Here is an 18,050-nt window from a genome sequence, read left to right as displayed (position 1 = left end):
AACCCAGATTAAACAACTCCAAATTCAGGGCCCTTAACTATCATTAATTGACCAAATTTGGAATTTAAAATTAGATCATCATTCACTAATTCAATATAACATTGCTCTTCACATTGTTAATTAATTCTGTGATTTAGTGAGAATTTACCAATACTGTTGGTTCTCGATGATTTGGGGAAATACACAAACCTAAAGAACCTATAGATAAGGGGAAGGAACCTTTTGCCATTCAACGTCCTTTATCAAGGATTGCCAATTAAGCAATAAAAATCCAGTTTATCTAACACATAAGACTTGGGCTCTGCCTGACCTAAAGTTAAGACTATTTTTTTTTATTTTATTTTTTTAATATTTTATTTATTTATTTGACAGAGAGCGAGAGACAGGCAGCGAGAGAGGGAACACAAGCAGGGGGAGTGGGGGAGGAAGAAGCAGGCTTCCCGGCAGAGGAGCCTGATGTGGGGCTCGATCCCAGAACGCCGGGATCACGCCCTGAGCCAAAGGCAGACGCTTAACGACTGAGCCACCCAGGCGCCCCAAGTTAAGACTATTTTTGACACTTAACTAGCTATATGACCTTGGGCTCCTCTGAGTTTCTACGTTCTTACCTAGAAATCATTCTAGGTAAGATTCTTTAACTCCCAGGTTTCATTGAAAAGGTACATGAAAAGTGCTTAGCTAAGTACATACAATAAGGGGTTGCTCACTAAAAGGGAACTATGATTTTTTTCCTTCATCTCTTTATGTTTCAAAAATGCACAAACCGTTCAAAAACTAAAATATATTAAACAAGATGGAACCCTCTCTGGAAAGAAAGTCTTATTATGATAGTGCTATTTTTCTCCTTCCCTTCAAGATTGAAGAAAATAGAATTTTTAATAGGAAAAGGAATTACTCATTTAGAAAGGAAGACAATGCAATTCAATTAAACTTAACAATTTCTAATTTTTGAAAGATTCAGAGTATTAAATTTTACATCTGTTCCCACTAAAAAATGATTGTTTTGGTTTTAGATAACCCTAGTTAAGTTTTTGTAGAAGCTTTCATATCATACGCAGATAAGATCCCTTCAAGCCTTGGCCTTAGCCTTATTCCATGTTCTACTTTCCTTGGCTTAGGTAGTGGACATTCTTACTGTGAGTTGTGGGAAGTGCCCACATAAGGAAAGAGGACAAATCTTTCAGAAACAAAAAGGAAGGAGACCAACTGGCTAGAGTCATTCCTTAGCATTCAGCACTGGGCAACAAATAAGTTGCCAGAAGTGTTTTCTTCTATTTCTATTATATCTGGGAAAGAAAGTTTCTAATTATTCTTAATATTTAGAGTAATCTTCCTTCACGACACAACATGGTCAAATTTTATTCTCTGACCTTGTTTCATAAAATACTAATAGTTAAAATAAATGTAATTTTATTTTCACTCAGTCATTTGTTCATTAATTCATTTTCAATAGGCACTGTCCTAGTTGCTGTTGTTACAACAGTGAAGCCTTCATGGAGTGTTTATTTTAGTAAGGGAAGAGAGGCAACGGGTAAATAATTTAAAGACAAGTGCATTCAATACCCATTCATGACAAAACTCTTAGCCATCTAGGAATAGAAGGGAGCTTCTTTAAGCTAATAAAGAGGGTCTAGGGGCACCTGGGTGTCTTAGATGGTTAAGCGTCTGCCTTTGGCTCAGGTCATGATCTCCGGCTCAATGGGGAGTCTGCCTCTCCCTCTCACTCTGCCCCTCCCCCTTGCCCGTGCATGCTCTCACTCTCAAATGAATAAAATCTTAAAAAAAAAAAAAAGAGTTTCTACAAAATAGTCTATTGAAAGAATTCCCCTTGAGAATAGGAAAAAGTCTACTGAAAGATTTCTTCTGAGGTCCAGAATAAGACATGAGTGTCACCATCACCACTTTTATTTCATTTTGTACTGGAGATCTAAGCTAGTGTAACAGGGAAGGAAAAAAAAAATTTTATAAGGCTCAGAAAGAAGGAAGGACAATTTTTAATATCCAAAAATTACATGATGTATTGGTAGGAAATCCAAAAAGAGTCTACAAACTATAGAAATAGTAAGTGAACATAGCAAGATTGCTAGATGCAGGATCAGTACACAAAATCAATTGTATTTTTACATGCCATCAACAAAGAAATGGAAAATGAAATAAAATCAAGACACTATCTGCTATTGCATCAAAAAACTCCATGAAAGAAAATCTAAAACCAGTAAAGTTTTATCAAATGTAATTAAAGATAACCTAAATGTGCTCAAGGATTGGGTGACTCAGTATTTAGGATGGCATTTCTCCCTCAAGTTAATACATTTAATGCAATCTTAATCAAAATTCTCACATGTTTCTTTGTGGATACTGGTAAGCTGATCGCAAAATTTATATGAAAATGCAAAAGGCCAAGAATTTCCAAGGTGATCTTGAAGAAGATGAACAAAACTGGAGAACTTACACTAGCAGATATAAATATTAATTATAAAGTTACAGTAAATAAGGTAGTGTGATGTAGACAAATAGATCCAATGAACAGGAGAGGCTAGAGTCCACTTATATGGTTGTATATGACAATGATGACACTATGGTGCAGTGGGAAAAGGAAGGTCATTTCAGTAGTTGGTGTCAATTAGATATATTTATGGAATAAAGAAGATACCTTGATCTGTATCTCACACATACACAAAAATCAATTCCAGATGGATTTCAGATTTTTAAGTTTTAAGAATGTAGGAACATATTTTTATGATCTTATAGTATGCAAAGATGTCTTTAAAAAAGACACAAAAAGTTGACCACTGAAAGAACAAAAAGTTGAACTGGACTACATGAAGTATTTTTGGTCATCAAAAAACACCATTAGGAGTATGAAAAGAACCCACACAACAGGAGAAAGTATTTGCAACACATATAACTGACAAAAGGCTCATTAAGAATATATAGAGGGGAAAAAAAGAATATATAAAGAATTTCTAAAAATCAATAAGTAAAAGTATACAACGCTATAGAAAAAAAATCTCAGTTCACGAAAGAAGATACCCAAATAGCCAATAAATATATGAAATAAGTTCAACCTCACTGCTCATAAGAGAAATGTACATTAAAACCATAACATATCTCTACATGCTCACCAGAAAGGCTAAAATTAAAAAGACAAATCAGGGGCGCCTGGGTGGCACAGCAGTTAAGCATCTGCCTTCGGCTTAGGGAGTGATCCCGGAGTTATGGGATTGAGCCCCACATCAGGCTCCTCCGCTAGGAGCCTGCTTCTTCCTCTCCCACTCCCCCTGCTTGTGTTCCCTCTCTCTCTGGCTGTCTCTATCTCTGTTGAATAAATAAATAAAATCTTTAAAAAAATAAAATAAAATAAAATAAAAAGACAAATCATATCAAATGTTAGTGAGAATGTGGAATAACAGGAAAACTCATATACTGTTGGGCATGTAAATTGATTCAACCGTTTTTTGAAAAATTGGCATTTTCTCACTAAAGTTGGCCATAAGTGTGTTCTATAATTAAAAATTCTACCTCTAGTTGACAACCAACAGAAATGAATAGTTATGTCCTCTGAAGGACAGGTACAAGAATGTTAATGTGATTAATCAAAAAAAGCTTAAAATGAGAAAAAACCCAACCATCTACATTGGAAAGGAATGAAGAAATTTTTGTATATTCAAATAATGGAATGCTATACAGTAATGAAAATGAAAGCATTACAACTATACACAATAATATCTGTAAAACCAGAATAATGTTGAACAAAACAAGGGCTAGAGAAGAGTCCATACTGTACGATTCTTTTTACACACATCTCAAAGCCACGCAAACTAGTTTGTAATATTAGAAGTCAGGATAGTGGATTTCTTTGAGGGAGGCTAGTGGCTTGTGAGGAAGCACAATGTCGGTTTCGGGGGGGGGGATTTGGTACCATTCTCTCTCTTGATCTGCATGCTGGTTTGTGAAAATTCACTAGGCACTACACTTATGACTTATGTACTTTTATCTATATAAATTATAATTCAGTAGAAAAGAAAGGCCGTTAGGCCATTATAACATGGTGAATAAACTTTCAAACCATCAACATTTTGTAAAGGTTAAAAAATGATATAATAAATGGAATTGAATAATATGAAGAAAATAAAAATGGAAAGAGACATGGAGTGTGGGAAGGTATGAAGAGAAGAGGTCACAATTTTTAAATAGAATAGTCAGAGAGGCCTTATGAGAATAATTAACCTCCTTTTTCTTACCTGTATGGTAAAATTTTCCTGAAAATCCCAGGTTGAACGTAAAATTTGTGATTTGTGCACGCAAAAGATTCTGAGTGTCAAGCAGGGCCTGAAATACACAGTTAAAAAAAAAACAAAACAAAACACGTTATCAGGTTAGAGAATGGCATTGAGAAGTTTTAAAAGATATCTTCCTTTTGCATTCAAGGGGTAAAACTAGTCTTTTATGCATGAGAGAATTAAATGATGGAAAGTAGTGTCTTTACCACTTTACAACTAGAGAGATGCTTTCAAGATTATGTAAACATATACATATATTTATCCCTTAGCTTTCAATAAATCAGCAAAAAGTGTCAGCCAGAAAAAGGAAGTTACATGAAAAGTTTATCCTGCATTACTAAAGGAATTATTATCTAGTACATAAAATATATCTCCTATCACTTCTCAGGGACATAGATCACCAATTGTCAAAAGAAGGACACTCTTTAAGTGAAATTATGCAAGAATGTATGTTGAAAGAATCATTGTTATTTCTCAGATATGTCCTTGGTTTTCAAAATCCAAGACTTTTCTCCATCTTTGAGTCTTAGATTCCCACACGATAGTGATTGTTCTTCAAAAGGGGATAATCACGATAAAGTAACTCTCTAATTCGGCCTTTCATTAAAAAAACAAACAAACACCCCTACTTCTCACAGTAAAACTCTTTTAAAACAGAGTTTTAAATGTTACATCTTATAAAGTATTTACCATGCTATGAATTTTTAATGGACTTCTTTTCTTCCTTCTCCTTTTCTTTCTCATTCTTATTTAAATTCCTGTTCTTAAATTCCTTCTCTTCCTGCCATCCTCCCTACACAGACTATGGTAGGTGAGTACCCACTTCAACTAGGCAGCAAGTAACACTAAATGTTAGATTTGTAAAGGATCTTAGTTAACACTTCTTCTACACACAGGGAAACAGGAGAGACGACATGCCCATTTCACAGATAAAATTAGTGGTAAATCGTAGATTAAGAATATAGATTGCTTGATTCCATATTAGGTACTCATTTTCTCCCTTTCCATCGCTGGGTCCACAGTAAAATCTTTTTTTAGTCGCATAGCTGACACCTGGAAGCCTTGCCCCATCATGCTCAAGGTCTCAATCATTTTTTGGAGATAAATAGATATACCTTTTATTCAGAGATTATCCCATGATTGTATGCCTTATCTGTGCATATAAGTGATTCTCCTTATTGTATAAAAGCAGAAGAAGAGGACTTCTGAATCTCAAATTTAAATTCATCTGATCTATGACAAGTTTTTGCAATGTAATATCTAAGTCTTTTTCTATCACTACTCTGTTTACATGAACAACTTCCTTTGATTGCAAAACTGAACTGGGAAATATGTGGGTCCTGAGGGCACTCAAAGATGGAAGACGGGTCTGTTTGTGGATTTCCATGCCTAAGTATCGATGCAAAAGGGTTAATGATGGCAATCTCATTGCATGGCAATTGTCATTAGATTCTGTCATCACAAGGCCTGGGCATGGGTTGGACAGGGGAAGGAGAATTTGGTCAGCTCAGCAGTGACTAAGTAGTGAGACCCAGAATCCTGTTGTGTGAAGGGGTGGGAAGTAGTTCCGCCTGGATGGAAGGTGTGAGCCTTTCTCTTTCTGTCCTTATGGAAGGAACATAAGGTATGGAATAGGAAGGTATGGATTGAAGTGCCGGCTCTGGGACTTAGAGCGAAGGCATTTAAGACTTGGGAGTCAGACTGCCTCAGCTGGAGTTTGGATCTGCCCCTGTTCAGTATTGGGCCTGTTATTAAAATTTTCAAACCTCAGAAGCATCACATGTAAAGTAGGGATAATAGTGATTATCTCAGAGCACTGTTGTGAGGGTGACATACTTTTATGCTCTTGGCACAGTGACTGGCACATATTAGGTGCTTAACAGTTATTAGTTGCTGCTCCTCTCTTATTGCTGCTGCTACTGTCACTACTATCAATATGGTGGTTGTTATTGTCAGTGATGTTAAGACAATTCATATTCTCTGAACCTTTCCCTTCCTTTGTTAGAGTGGAGACAATTATCTAACTCCTAGAGTTGTGATGAGGATTCTAAAGGGGTAAGTTATGCAGGAGAGCTTAATAAGCATTTTTAAAACGTGGCATAAAATGTTAGGTGTTGATATAATTATCAGCAATCATAATATATACATATGTATATATATATTTTTAAAGATTTATTTATTTGAGAGAGAGAGACATGAGCGGGTGGGGGGGGGGAGAGAGTGTGGAGTATGTGCTTGCACACTGGAGGGGAGGAGCAGAGGGAGAGAATCTCAAACAGACTCCCCACTGAGTGCGGAGCCAGAGGCGGCGCTGATCTCACGACCAAGAGTCGGACGTTTAACGACTAAGCCACTGAGGCGCCCCTGTATATATGTATATATGTATATATTATATATTATATATTACTGACAAGTTATATCATCTATCTGTCTCATTTACTTGTTGTTTTTCTCATTTTATATCATCTATCTGTCTCATTTACTTGTTGTTTTTCTCATTTTATTTACCTTCAGTCTCCTCCAGCCTTTCTACCTCCTTCTCCTTTTTCACTTCTCCCCAGTTGAACATTCTAGCTGGCTCTTCCTTCCCTTTCGATCTTACCTTCTTGTGTATCCATTGTACTTACTTAATTTATTCATTCTACTCACTTTATTCAATGGTTAAAATATGGATTTGAAATCCATTTTAAAATAATTTATGTGTTCAATGCTTTAAAGTTGGAAGTTTTTCTTTTTGTCTCTTTGAAAATAAAATCCCCAACTAAACTTGAACTTTGGTTTGTGACTCTTTATTGCCTTTTAAAACTTACAGTACTTGATAAGAAAAAAACAAAGAAGCCTATCCTGTTCTTAGGCCTTAGAAGCTAAATAATGTACCTGTGAACTAACCGCTAAATCAGCTAGAATACATGGATTGAAATTATTGAACTAGCCGTGATTATGCAGGTTTGAGTTGGCGTCTTACACATTTATTTGACATTCTAGAAACAAACACTAAAACACATAAAAGATATACTGGAACAGATGGTAGCTACTAACATTATGCCTATATATGGTGAAGAGGGAAATTTATTTCCAGATGATATTTTATATACTTAAGAAAAACATTAATATTTCTTATCTTTTATGTATTTTTTATGAACCAGATTTTGGGGGTATCTATGAGAACAATGTTATATAGTCATCCATTACTTCCATCTTTTCAAAATATGCTTTTGTGCTAGGAGCTAGAGCACCCAGCAGTATTCTTAGATTATATCCTTTTCATTAAACTCTTCATTGCTAGAATGATTTTATTCAACATTAGTCTATTTAAAACTCAGGTAGTCTATTACTGTGAATAAAATATTACAAAAATGATATAAATGATACTTTGCTTTATTCTTTATGAGCAACATGTCAAAAGTGGTGTGATAATATCTAAAAATCTAATCACAATACGCCGAATCAATGTTCTAATACCAAATTCAGAAAACCGCATGTGTCTTGGACAAGCAAAGGTTCTACGATGGGCAGAGTACTCTGGTCATGGAGAAGGTGAAGAACCACAGCCATGCAGACGTGCCCCTTAGTGGTCTCCTCCAGCCCAGGAACCCTAAGAACATAGCTTTCTCCTGTCGGGAATGGTCTGGTTATTGAAAAATCATACTTTTATTTTTAACTATTCCAAAACTTTTAAGATACATAACAAGGTAACTTATAATTCCATGCGTCAGTAATTATTTTTAAAATAACACATTACTTTTTCTAATTAAAAAACTCAAAACCACTCATAGATCCCCCTCTCAGTATAAGTTAATATTATGATGGAATTCTTTCCCATTTTTACCAATAACTACCTAAATATATGCAGACATATAGATGTATGGGTAAGTGAAATGAGAGCCAGAAAGCAAAAATTAGGACTATACCAGTTATTACTAAAAATACAGTTTCAAATTTTGCCTCTGTCATTTATTTGTCTATCTTATCTCTTAAATATTTTATTTATTTATTTGAGAAAGAGAGAGAGAGAGACAAGCAGGGGCAGTGGCAGAGGGAAAGGGAGAAGCAGCCTCCCTCCCAAGCAGGCAGCACAACACAGGGCTCGATCCCAGGACCCTGAGATCATGACCTGAGCTGAAGGCAGCCGCTTAACTGACTGAGCCACCCAGGCACCCCGCCTTTGTCATTTAATAGTATATTATGAGCTTCCTCTTGTCATGTTAACCTTCCAAAACCAAATTTGTTAATGGGTGCAGAATACTGCATCAAATTGGTGCCCTATAATTTATTTAACCATTTCATCTTACTGTTGTACATTTAGACTGTTAAAATTTTTTGTGTAATATAAATACTGCTCTGTATCAATACATATTTACATAGCAACGAAGTAGCCATTTCTGCAGGAGATAAGAGGATAAGAATAATTTTGCTTTTTCTTTGGCAAACAAAACAATTTTTTCAGCAAATTTGAAAATGCTATGAAAGTATTAAAAGAGAACATAACAGCCAGTTAAAATTATAAGAGAATTGAACTATGAATATAGTTTAACATGAAAATTTGACTATTTCCAAAATGATTTTTTCAAATCTTGAATCTGTATGCTATCCCACTAACTTAGTTTTTTGAGGGTTTATTCTGCAAAGCTGAAAACACTTGCAGGCATTAAAAGATCCAGTTGAAGGCCTAGAAGATCTAATTTAAAGAAACTGAGCTCTGAGAACTGAGCAAAATGGGAGCTTTTATATATCTTTGGACTTTCTCCAACTTTAGCAGAATGAATATATCAATTAAAGTAAACTGAAGACAAAATTTAAAAATAACTGCAAAAAAGTTTTATATGGAGATTCATGTTAGTATTCATTACATGTGTGACATTCTTTGAGGGAACGTTTACTAATTTTGTGATTCTTATCTGTGTTTCCCAGATGATATTTTGACCTGTTTTATCTTGTATAAGGTAACTAAAGGAGTCTGTGAGCCAAATTAAAGCTGGGGAAGAAATTTTAGTGCTGGGTGTGGTTTTTCAGCAGCAGGCAAAAATAGCGTTTCAGCACAGAATTTTTAGAATCAATATTTTCTTAATCAGCTGAATACTAGTTATAAATATACATAATGTGTCTGTATCTCCTAAGGTAAATGAAAACAACTGGGCAGCTAATTGCAGGATCTTCTATCTGTCTCCACACAAACGTGCACACTCTGGCATCACAGGCATTTAACGTTAAAGGAGACATGATTTACGTAGTTTAAGTGATGCCCAGTCCCCCTGGTCACAAAGCTAGTTAAGTGCAAGGAAGTGATTCAAGCAAGGATTTTAAATTTCAAAGCTCACTGCTTCTGTTGTCCACAGAAGCAACAAGAATACTACCACTGAACACTGATACCACTGGCGTACAGAGCCACTGGTGACCAAATCCACTAGAAGGGAGTAAGAGGTGGCTTCTCGTATCACTTTCACTAATTGGTTGTCACTCCTAGTTTCCCAAACCCAAAGGTATGAGGGGGACGGGAAGACTAGGTTGGTCAGTGAATGGCCAGCCCAACCAGGAATGTTTACCCCCTGGCGTCCATAGTAAAGAGCAGTCCCTGCGTGTGCCCGGTGTGGAGTGGAGCGGGACTGCAGGCTGCAGCAGGGCTGGAAGCGCCACAGCTGGCACCGCGGTCTCCTTCTCACAGGTGCAGAACTAGGAAGGCTCTCTTTATAAGACCTGTTTCCAGACCAGGAAGACACGAACACTTGCTGAAAACAGTTAATTGGGCATAATATTAGAGTGCAGACATCTTGCACAATTCGAGGGAAGACAGCTTTAGAGGAAAACAATGAACAATAAGGCCGGGGCCAGCTATACTATTTGACCTGCCTATGCAATGACACTGGGGTGGGAAATAAGAAGGAAATGCAGGCAATTGGGTAGGCCCACGGAATAGATCAGATTTGGCCACTTTTTGTAACAGTATTTAAACTCTTTTGACAAGAAACCTACAGACCCAGAGCTGTACTACCTGACAATAACATTCCTAATGGTAAAACAATCACTCTGTTTTTAGTTGTCTAAACTTAAAGTCTACACACATAAAGGAGGAAACTATGTTCATTCTGCTAACTTAAAATATAAATACCAAAGGTTGGAGTGTGTTTTACATGATTTCCACGGGCCCTATTACATTTGAGGAAATGGATCGGGAACTTTCACCTAGGAATTTTGCTAATTATAGTGAGGTGTTTTACAGATTACCTTGCTTATTGTTGACATGACCTTAAGTCACAGTCACCATATGCTGAATGCTCAGACCTTGAGCGTGGCCTCACTAACATGGCATGATGGATGGACAGCAGATTGGGAATCAGAGTGACTTAGGAGACTGACTCTGCCATTTGACTACTGCCTAAGCCTGGCCAAGTTATTGATCCTCTCCAAATCAGTTTCCTCCTCTGGGAAATAATGATAACAATATACTGCTTGTGGATTTGGTATAAAGATCAAATGAGAAAATGGATATATGGCCCTAAAACCTTTCCTAGCACATAGAAGTGAAGTTTTAGCTCTGAATGGAATCATTTGTCCCTTTCTCTGAACCTTAGAACTCCTTATAGTCCTATCACAAAATTCTATCTTCTGTTTCTCACTGTGGTGCATCTGGAGTGAAATCAGGCATATGCCTAAAATTTCAAATGGTATTTTCAAATTGGGACTTTACAGTACTTTTCAGAGTTGTCTAATCAGCACTGAGGATTTTAAGGAAAAGAAGACGATGGTACAAGCAGCTGTCTCATAGTAATTTTATAGGGCTTTGTATTCCTTTCTAAATGACCTTGGTGAATTCTTCATTCTCCAACTCAATGTTCACATATTTTATTGTTTGTATTGTGGTAATAGAGTAAGGACAAAGGTTTGTGTGAAAGCAAGGAGAAATAGTTATGTAGTAATTGGTTTGCATGAAAGCAAGGAGAAAATAGTTACATAGTAATCTTAAATTATTTGTTACATATTTAAACTGGTCCAGAGCATACATTATACATAACCTCTAAATTAATTATACAGATGAGAGATGGTTTTGCTAGAACTTTTTTTTTTTTTGAGATTTTGTTTATTTTATTTGACAGAGAGAGAGAGAAAGAGCACACAAACAGGGAGCAGGGCAGAGGGAGAGGCAGGTTCTGCTGCTGAGCAGGGAGCCCAATGTGGGGCTCTATCCCAAGACTCTGGGATCATGACCCGAGCCGAAGGCAGGTGCTTAATTGACTGAGCCACCCTCTAGCCATCCCTTGCTAGAACATTTGTTGACATGAAATTGGCAAATAATGACATGTGAGTGAGAAAACAGAGAGCAATTAAGTAAGTGCTATTGTAAGTATTCACTTGAAATTGTTACGCATACTCTGTTTAGCTTATGGTTGATATACTTAAATAGTCAAAATACTAATGTACTTTTTAAAAAACGAAACATAATTCACAGTTTCTTAAAATATAGTATCTTTAGAAAACTATAAGTTATATCTTACTCATCCAATTACACAGAAAAAAGTTTTTATGTGTTGTAATAAACATAATTTTAACACCTTAATAATTTAAGATACTTGCTTTTAGAAGCAAAGCAGAGAAGGGAGCAGAGGTGTAGGATTCCATATAAGGGGACTGGGGCACAACCCAGATATTATTATTTCAGAATAAATTAGATTTCCTCTAATGGCTGCAGAGGTATGTTGGAAACTCCTTAAGTAGCATACTGTTTTTCTTTTTTTTTAATTACATTTTTAAATTTTAATTCCAGTATAGTTAATATATAATATTAGTTGCAGGTGTACAATATAGTGATAATACTTCCACACATCACCCAGTGCTGTTTACGACAAGTACACTTCTTAATCCCCATCACCTATTTAATTCATCTCCCTACCAACCTCCCCTCCAGTAACCATCAGTTTGTTCTCTAAGGTTGAGTCTGTTTCTTGGTTTGCCTCTCTCTCTTTCTTTTTCCTTTGTTCATCTGTTTTGTTTCTTAAATGCCACACACGAGTGAAATCATATGGTATTTGTCTTTCTCTGACCGACTTATTTCACTTAGCATCGTACTCTGTAGCTCCACCCATCTCATTACAAATGGCAAGATTTCATTTTTTATGGCTGACTAATATTCCTGTGTGTGTGTGTGTGTGTGTGTGTGTGTGTGTGTGTGTGTCTACATGTACCACATCTTTATCCAGTCATCAGTTGATGGACGTGGGCTGCTTTCATAATTTGGCTATTGTAAATATTGCTGCTATAAACATAGCAGAGTCCATATATCCCTTTGAACTAGTGTTTTTGTGCTTTTGGGGTAAATACCCAGTAGTGCAAGTGCTGGGTCGTAGCGTAGTTTAACTTTTAACTTTTTGAGGAACCTCCATACTGTTTTCCACAGTGGCTCCACCAGTTTGCATTCCCAATAACAGTACAAGAAGTTTCCTCTTTCTCCACATCCTCGCCAACATTTTTTTGTTTTTGTTTTTGATTTTAGCCATTCTGACAAGTGTGAGGTGGTATCATTGTAGTTCTGATTTGCATTTCCCTGATGATGACTGATGTTGAGCATTTTTTCATATGTCTGTTGACCATATGGATGTCTTTTTTGGAGAAACGTCTCTTCATATCTTCTGCCTATTTTTAATTGGATTATTTGTTTTTTGGGTATCGGGTTGTATCAATTCTTCGCATCTATATTCATCAGGGATATTGGCCTGTAGTTATTTGTATCGGTGGTATTGGTTGTAATTTTTCTTCTCTCATTTATGGTTTTACTTATTTGGGTCCTTTCTCTGTTCTTCTTGAGAAGTCTGGGCAGAGGTTTACCAATTTTATTAATTTTTTCAAAAAATCAGCTCCTGGTTTCATTGATCTGTTCTGTTGTTTTTCTAAAAATTTCTATGTCATTTATTTCTGCTCTAATCTTTATTTCCTTCCTCCTGCTGGCTTTAGGCTTTGTTTGTTGTTCTTTTTCTATCTCCTTTAGGTGTATGGTTAGGTTGGTTGTTTATTTGAGATTTTTCTTGTTTCTTGATGTCGGCCTGTATTGCTATGTATTTCTCTCTTATGACTACTTTTGCTGCACCCCAAAGGCTTCGGACTGCTGTGTTTTCATTTTCATTTGTTTCCATGTACTTTTTGATTTCTTCTTTGATTTGTTGGTTGACCTAGTCATTGATTAGTAGCTCTTGCTTCAGTGAGGGATAAATGGGGCTCAGACAGACCTCTGAGTGCTTCATGTAATAAGGTCAAGTTTGGTCCAATGAAGAACCTCCTAGTGTGGCTTTAGATCAGATTATGGATCCTTTTTGGAATGGACTGAAATGCTTTATGACTTTTTTTTTTTTTTTTTAATGAAAGCTGGAGTAAAGACACAGGTGTATACTTGGCCTAGCAAATTTAGTCTGCTGGAACCTAACTGTAAATGCAGAAATAAGAAAAATGCCTATGAAATCAGAACAGCTCCCCAGAAGCAAGTATTAAAGTTACTGAACTTATTCTTTAAGAAAGGGTTTCATGTTCTCATTTGGAATCACTTTATTTTATATATAGGTCTACAAGCTTTGTGATCTGGTTTCCAAAAATATAGCAGATTAGATAAGTTAGTCTACAGAAACTGATCACAAGAAAAGATGCTAAAGAACTTAATGGAAGAATTAGGCAGAAAAAGTGTAAATCAACACAAAAACTAAATATATACACATATTAGGGTGGTGGCAAATGGCCGAGTGTACCTCTATAATCCAATCACTGATGTTCAGTAAAAATGAATATGATAAAGCTGAAAAAGTAAAAGTTGTGCTGTTGAGTTAATTAATCAACTCATCAATTGAGTAGACATTGATTGAGTACCTACTATGTGTCAGACCCTTTGTTAGTTGCTAGGATAATCAAATCAGACCCATCACTCAGTGATAAGATGTTTCAAGAAGAAAATGAGATCTCTGAGAAAAGTTTTTGTTCTCTAAAGTGGTAAACAATATATGAAAATATTAATATAGTCTAAAATAAGTTTTCTGGAAGATGGTTTATAGTCAAATGCCAGCATCGAATGACTTAGCAATGAGTCAAACAATTTTAGGCATCGACTCATTCTTCTCACTCAGGTCCAGCCCAAAGACCTTCTTATTGTTAGGGAAACACTCCAGAATTGTTCTTGCTTCTGGGCCCTTGCTTTTGGTGTTATGCCTCTCTTTTCCAGATCATTACATTTTTTAAAAATTTGCATTTCTTTTATGTCTCTGCTCAAATATTACCTTATCAGAGAGGCTTTTCCAGACCATTCTTATAAAATTGGCAACAACACACTTCCACTTCCTGAGGCCCAGACTTTCCCATCTTCTTTGCCATACGTTACTTTCTCCATAGCATCTGTCAGTACCTAATATGTTATATCGTATACTTGTTTATTTTATTTATTCTTAAAAGATTTTATTTATTCATTTTAGAATGAGTGAGAGAGAGCATGAGCAGGGGGAGGGGGAGAGGGAGAAGCAGGCTCCCCACTGAGCAGGGAGTCTGATGCAGGGCTCAATCCCAGTATTTCAGGAACATGACCTGAGTCTAAAGCAGATGCTTAGCTGATTGAGCCACCCAGGTGCCCCCTATATACTTGTTTATTTTTGTCTACTCCCACTGAACATAAGAAATTTGAGAGCAGGGACTTTGACTGCCCCATTCACTGAAGACTGCCCAGTGCCTGGCACTCATAAAATTTGCTGAATGACTAAACAAACAAATCTATGCTTCTGAATTGGAATTTCAGGTAGTTGAGCCTAAAGCTGAAGTACAGTCCTGGAACTAAAAAAGTAACTAAAATTGAGAAAAATGAGTTCTTTAGACCAATCCAGCTTCTCTGGAACAGCAGTAAAAGCAAAAAGGATGGTGACTCTAAACATGGAAAGAGAGAAAAGGCCAGCCAACTTGAAGAGACCAGAAATAGAAATGGCCTAACATCTGACAAAGACTTCAAGCCAAGTCAAGCTACCTGAATAATTTACTATGACTTTCTGACAACATTCTAATTGGTAGGCTATTAAGAAAGATAATAATATGGTTTCTGGAGGGAAGGTTCCAGGGCTTGAGTACCAGCTCCAAGACACTGAGAAATTTTTCGCCTTGGCAAATGCCTTTCCTGAGCCTCAATTCCCTTATTCTGAAAAAATGGGTGACAGTGCCTAACTCATAGGGTTATAAGTTCTAGATGATATTGTTTATGTAAAGCTTAGTGCCTTGAACATGATAATCACAATGAAATTTTAATACCGTATCCTAATTCTAAAAAGTATGTATAACATTAAAAGTGATGAACAGTGGACATGAGTGGTTTAAAAAGGGAAAAAATGATAGGAATATAAAATGGAGTCAACTGTAAAACAAATATAAAAAATGAACAATTAACGTATTGGGCACTGATATTAGTTCTGTTTTGGCTGTAGCGCAGTGGACATGGTGGGGGAAGCATATTACTACAACTGGAAAAGGGGAAAGATCCCAGGAGTTCTTTCATGGAGATGGCCCTCTATTCCCTCAAGGAATGAAAGAAGTATTTGGCAACCAGAAACCGACTGGAGAGTCCTCTGCTTGGGATGGAACTAAGAATGCATAATAAATTGTGATAATCACAGGGTAGAATCACAGAATGTTAGAGGTGGGAGATATTTTAGAGATTGCCAAACCTGGTATTTCTCACATTGTTGCACTGAAGCATCTGTCTTTGAACAGGAGGATAAACATATAACTGCCTATCCCTTAAATTCCTGAGACTTTGCTCTATTCATTGATATGGTTCCTATAAAGAAAAAGATTTCTTTGGAGTCTATGCTTAACTGAAAAATCCTAGGAGATTTTTCAATAATTTACCTTGGTTTTAACAGAATATTTTTAATTGTTCACCAGTTAAATTATAAAAGCAAACCAAAGCAACCAAGAAAAAATTATTTGTGTTAAATTTGTAAAATGTAATTCTGCTCATGTATATTATTTTAATTTCATCTCTTCCTTAGCTGATCCAATCAGACCTTCTTGTAAAACTCTTGTATCTCATAAAACCTCTAGAATTTTGGCTGGGAATTATTCTCTACTAAAGAAGCCTCTTTTAATACTGGGACTAGGTCATAGATATTTGAAAATTACTTATGTCTGACTAATTTACCTAAAGGGAAGTATTTCCTTCCTTTCCTGAATTTTTTTTCCTTTTGAGTGAAAAAAGTTATGAAAAGTTATAGGATTTAAATAAATAATTAGATCAAAATCAGAAATAGTGCTTGCAGATTTTAACATCAGGTTTTATAATATTTGTTAATGAAATAAATAGCAGCTTGTTTGTATTGCTCTCTCAGTTTGCATGATTTCAAGCTTCTCTTGCAAATAGAAAGTTCGTTTGTCTATTTTAATTAATTAAAGGCCAAAGAACCCACAGCCAATTAATGTAGAGCTAAAAAGCCCATGACTGCTGACTTCATATTTATCCCCATGGGCTTTAATAAGATGGCGCCGTCCATTTTATTTTAGAATGTGCCTTTCAGTGGTTTATAAATGCCTCAAAAACTGATTTCTCAAAGCAGAACTACACTTTAAATTAGATTTGCTTTCAAACTTTTGCTCACTGTTTAAAATATCTGACATTCACCTCTTTGTGAAATGTGGAGTCAAATACAGGATGGCTCAGTACCCTACCAAGTTCTCTCAGCAGGGCTGTGTTAGCTGTACAGGTGAAGGAGAAGGTAGTGTAGGTGGCTTCTTATTCCTAATGGTGAAGTAAGGGGTACTGTGAGACAATGCCATGAGGATCAGATGGTCCTTTGTCATAGCTGCTCCATGGGCCGGGTATACGGTTGTTTTATGAATTTGTGTTTGTGGCAGGTGGTCTCTTTCCATTGCTGCTCTAGCCCTGTGTGCTTTTTCTTTTTAGGTGTGTTCTTTGAGCTACAACAGGGGTAGCCTTGATGTCCATGATGGACTTAGTTTGACATGTCCCTTCTTTTTTTGGCTAGACTTTTTCCCCTAGTTATCACTGCTTCTACCTTGTTCTCAAAGTTTAAGTCTTACTCTTCATTGCTGAGGATCAATAATGAGTTCCTAGTTACATGAAACCCTTTTTATTTTTAAATATATCACTTGTTATAAAATACTCTGTCATACGCCTCCTGTTTGGAAAGAAGGTGAAAATAGTCACCAGATGCTGATGTGTAATTGGCATGTGGGTTTCACATGTACACAGGCAAAGCACAGATTAGAAACGTATTGAAGATCACGTTTGCTAACATTGTGACTTCAGGCCATTCCCAGTATCTCTTCTAATAATAAATCCTAGGCTTGATTTAAATTTTGAATTATAATTGGTAAGTTGACTCAAAAAACTGGGAAAAGATGCTGTTATTTATTTTTTTTCCAGCTTTATTGAGGTTATTTTATTCTATTTAGGTCATCAAACAGTTGTTTGTCTCAGTGACCCAGTTCAGATGCAAATCAATGACCTAGATGGGAGTCCTCTTACTACTCCAGGAGGCTAGGGCAACATCTACTCAGTTCCCTCATGGGAAGTTCTTTTCTTTACAAATATAACTTCACATAAAACTAAAATTAAAGTGTAACCAGTGATAGAACAGCCTGGGTCCCCTAGGTTCTACATCACAGTCTGCCCATCACTAAAAAATATCACATATATCCCATTATTAAGGCAGAAAGGACTTACACATCAAGTTATTTGACCTATTTCTGCAAGACTGATTAAAAACTTTGAAAAAATGTTCTTTTCCCACAAATCCTTCCAAT

General features: G+C 36.2%; 1 protein-coding gene and 1 long non-coding RNA gene across 3 annotated transcripts in view; one reads left to right on the top strand and one right to left on the bottom strand.

The window, feature by feature from the left end:
* The window catches only part of LOC121101855, a 192,001-nt gene that overhangs the window by 138,136 nt on the left and 35,815 nt on the right, over positions 1-18,050 (top strand). The window lies entirely within an intron of this gene.
* The window catches only part of NDST3 (N-deacetylase and N-sulfotransferase 3), a 157,657-nt gene that overhangs the window by 113,468 nt on the left and 26,139 nt on the right, over positions 1-18,050 (bottom strand). Inside the window, exon 2 of the mRNA XM_008689460.2 lies at positions 4,245-4,332. Within this exon, the coding sequence (XP_008687682.2) occupies positions 4,245-4,332 (88 nt within the window). The remainder of the gene's footprint in view (positions 1-4,244; positions 4,333-18,050) is intronic.

The sequence above is a fragment of the Ursus maritimus genome, unplaced genomic scaffold, assembly GCF_017311325.1.
Source record: "Ursus maritimus isolate PB19 unplaced genomic scaffold, ASM1731132v1 scaffold_11, whole genome shotgun sequence".
In the NCBI taxonomy this organism is placed as follows: Eukaryota; Metazoa; Chordata; class Mammalia; order Carnivora; family Ursidae; genus Ursus; species Ursus maritimus.
This window is presented reverse-complemented; position numbering and strand designations above follow the sequence as displayed.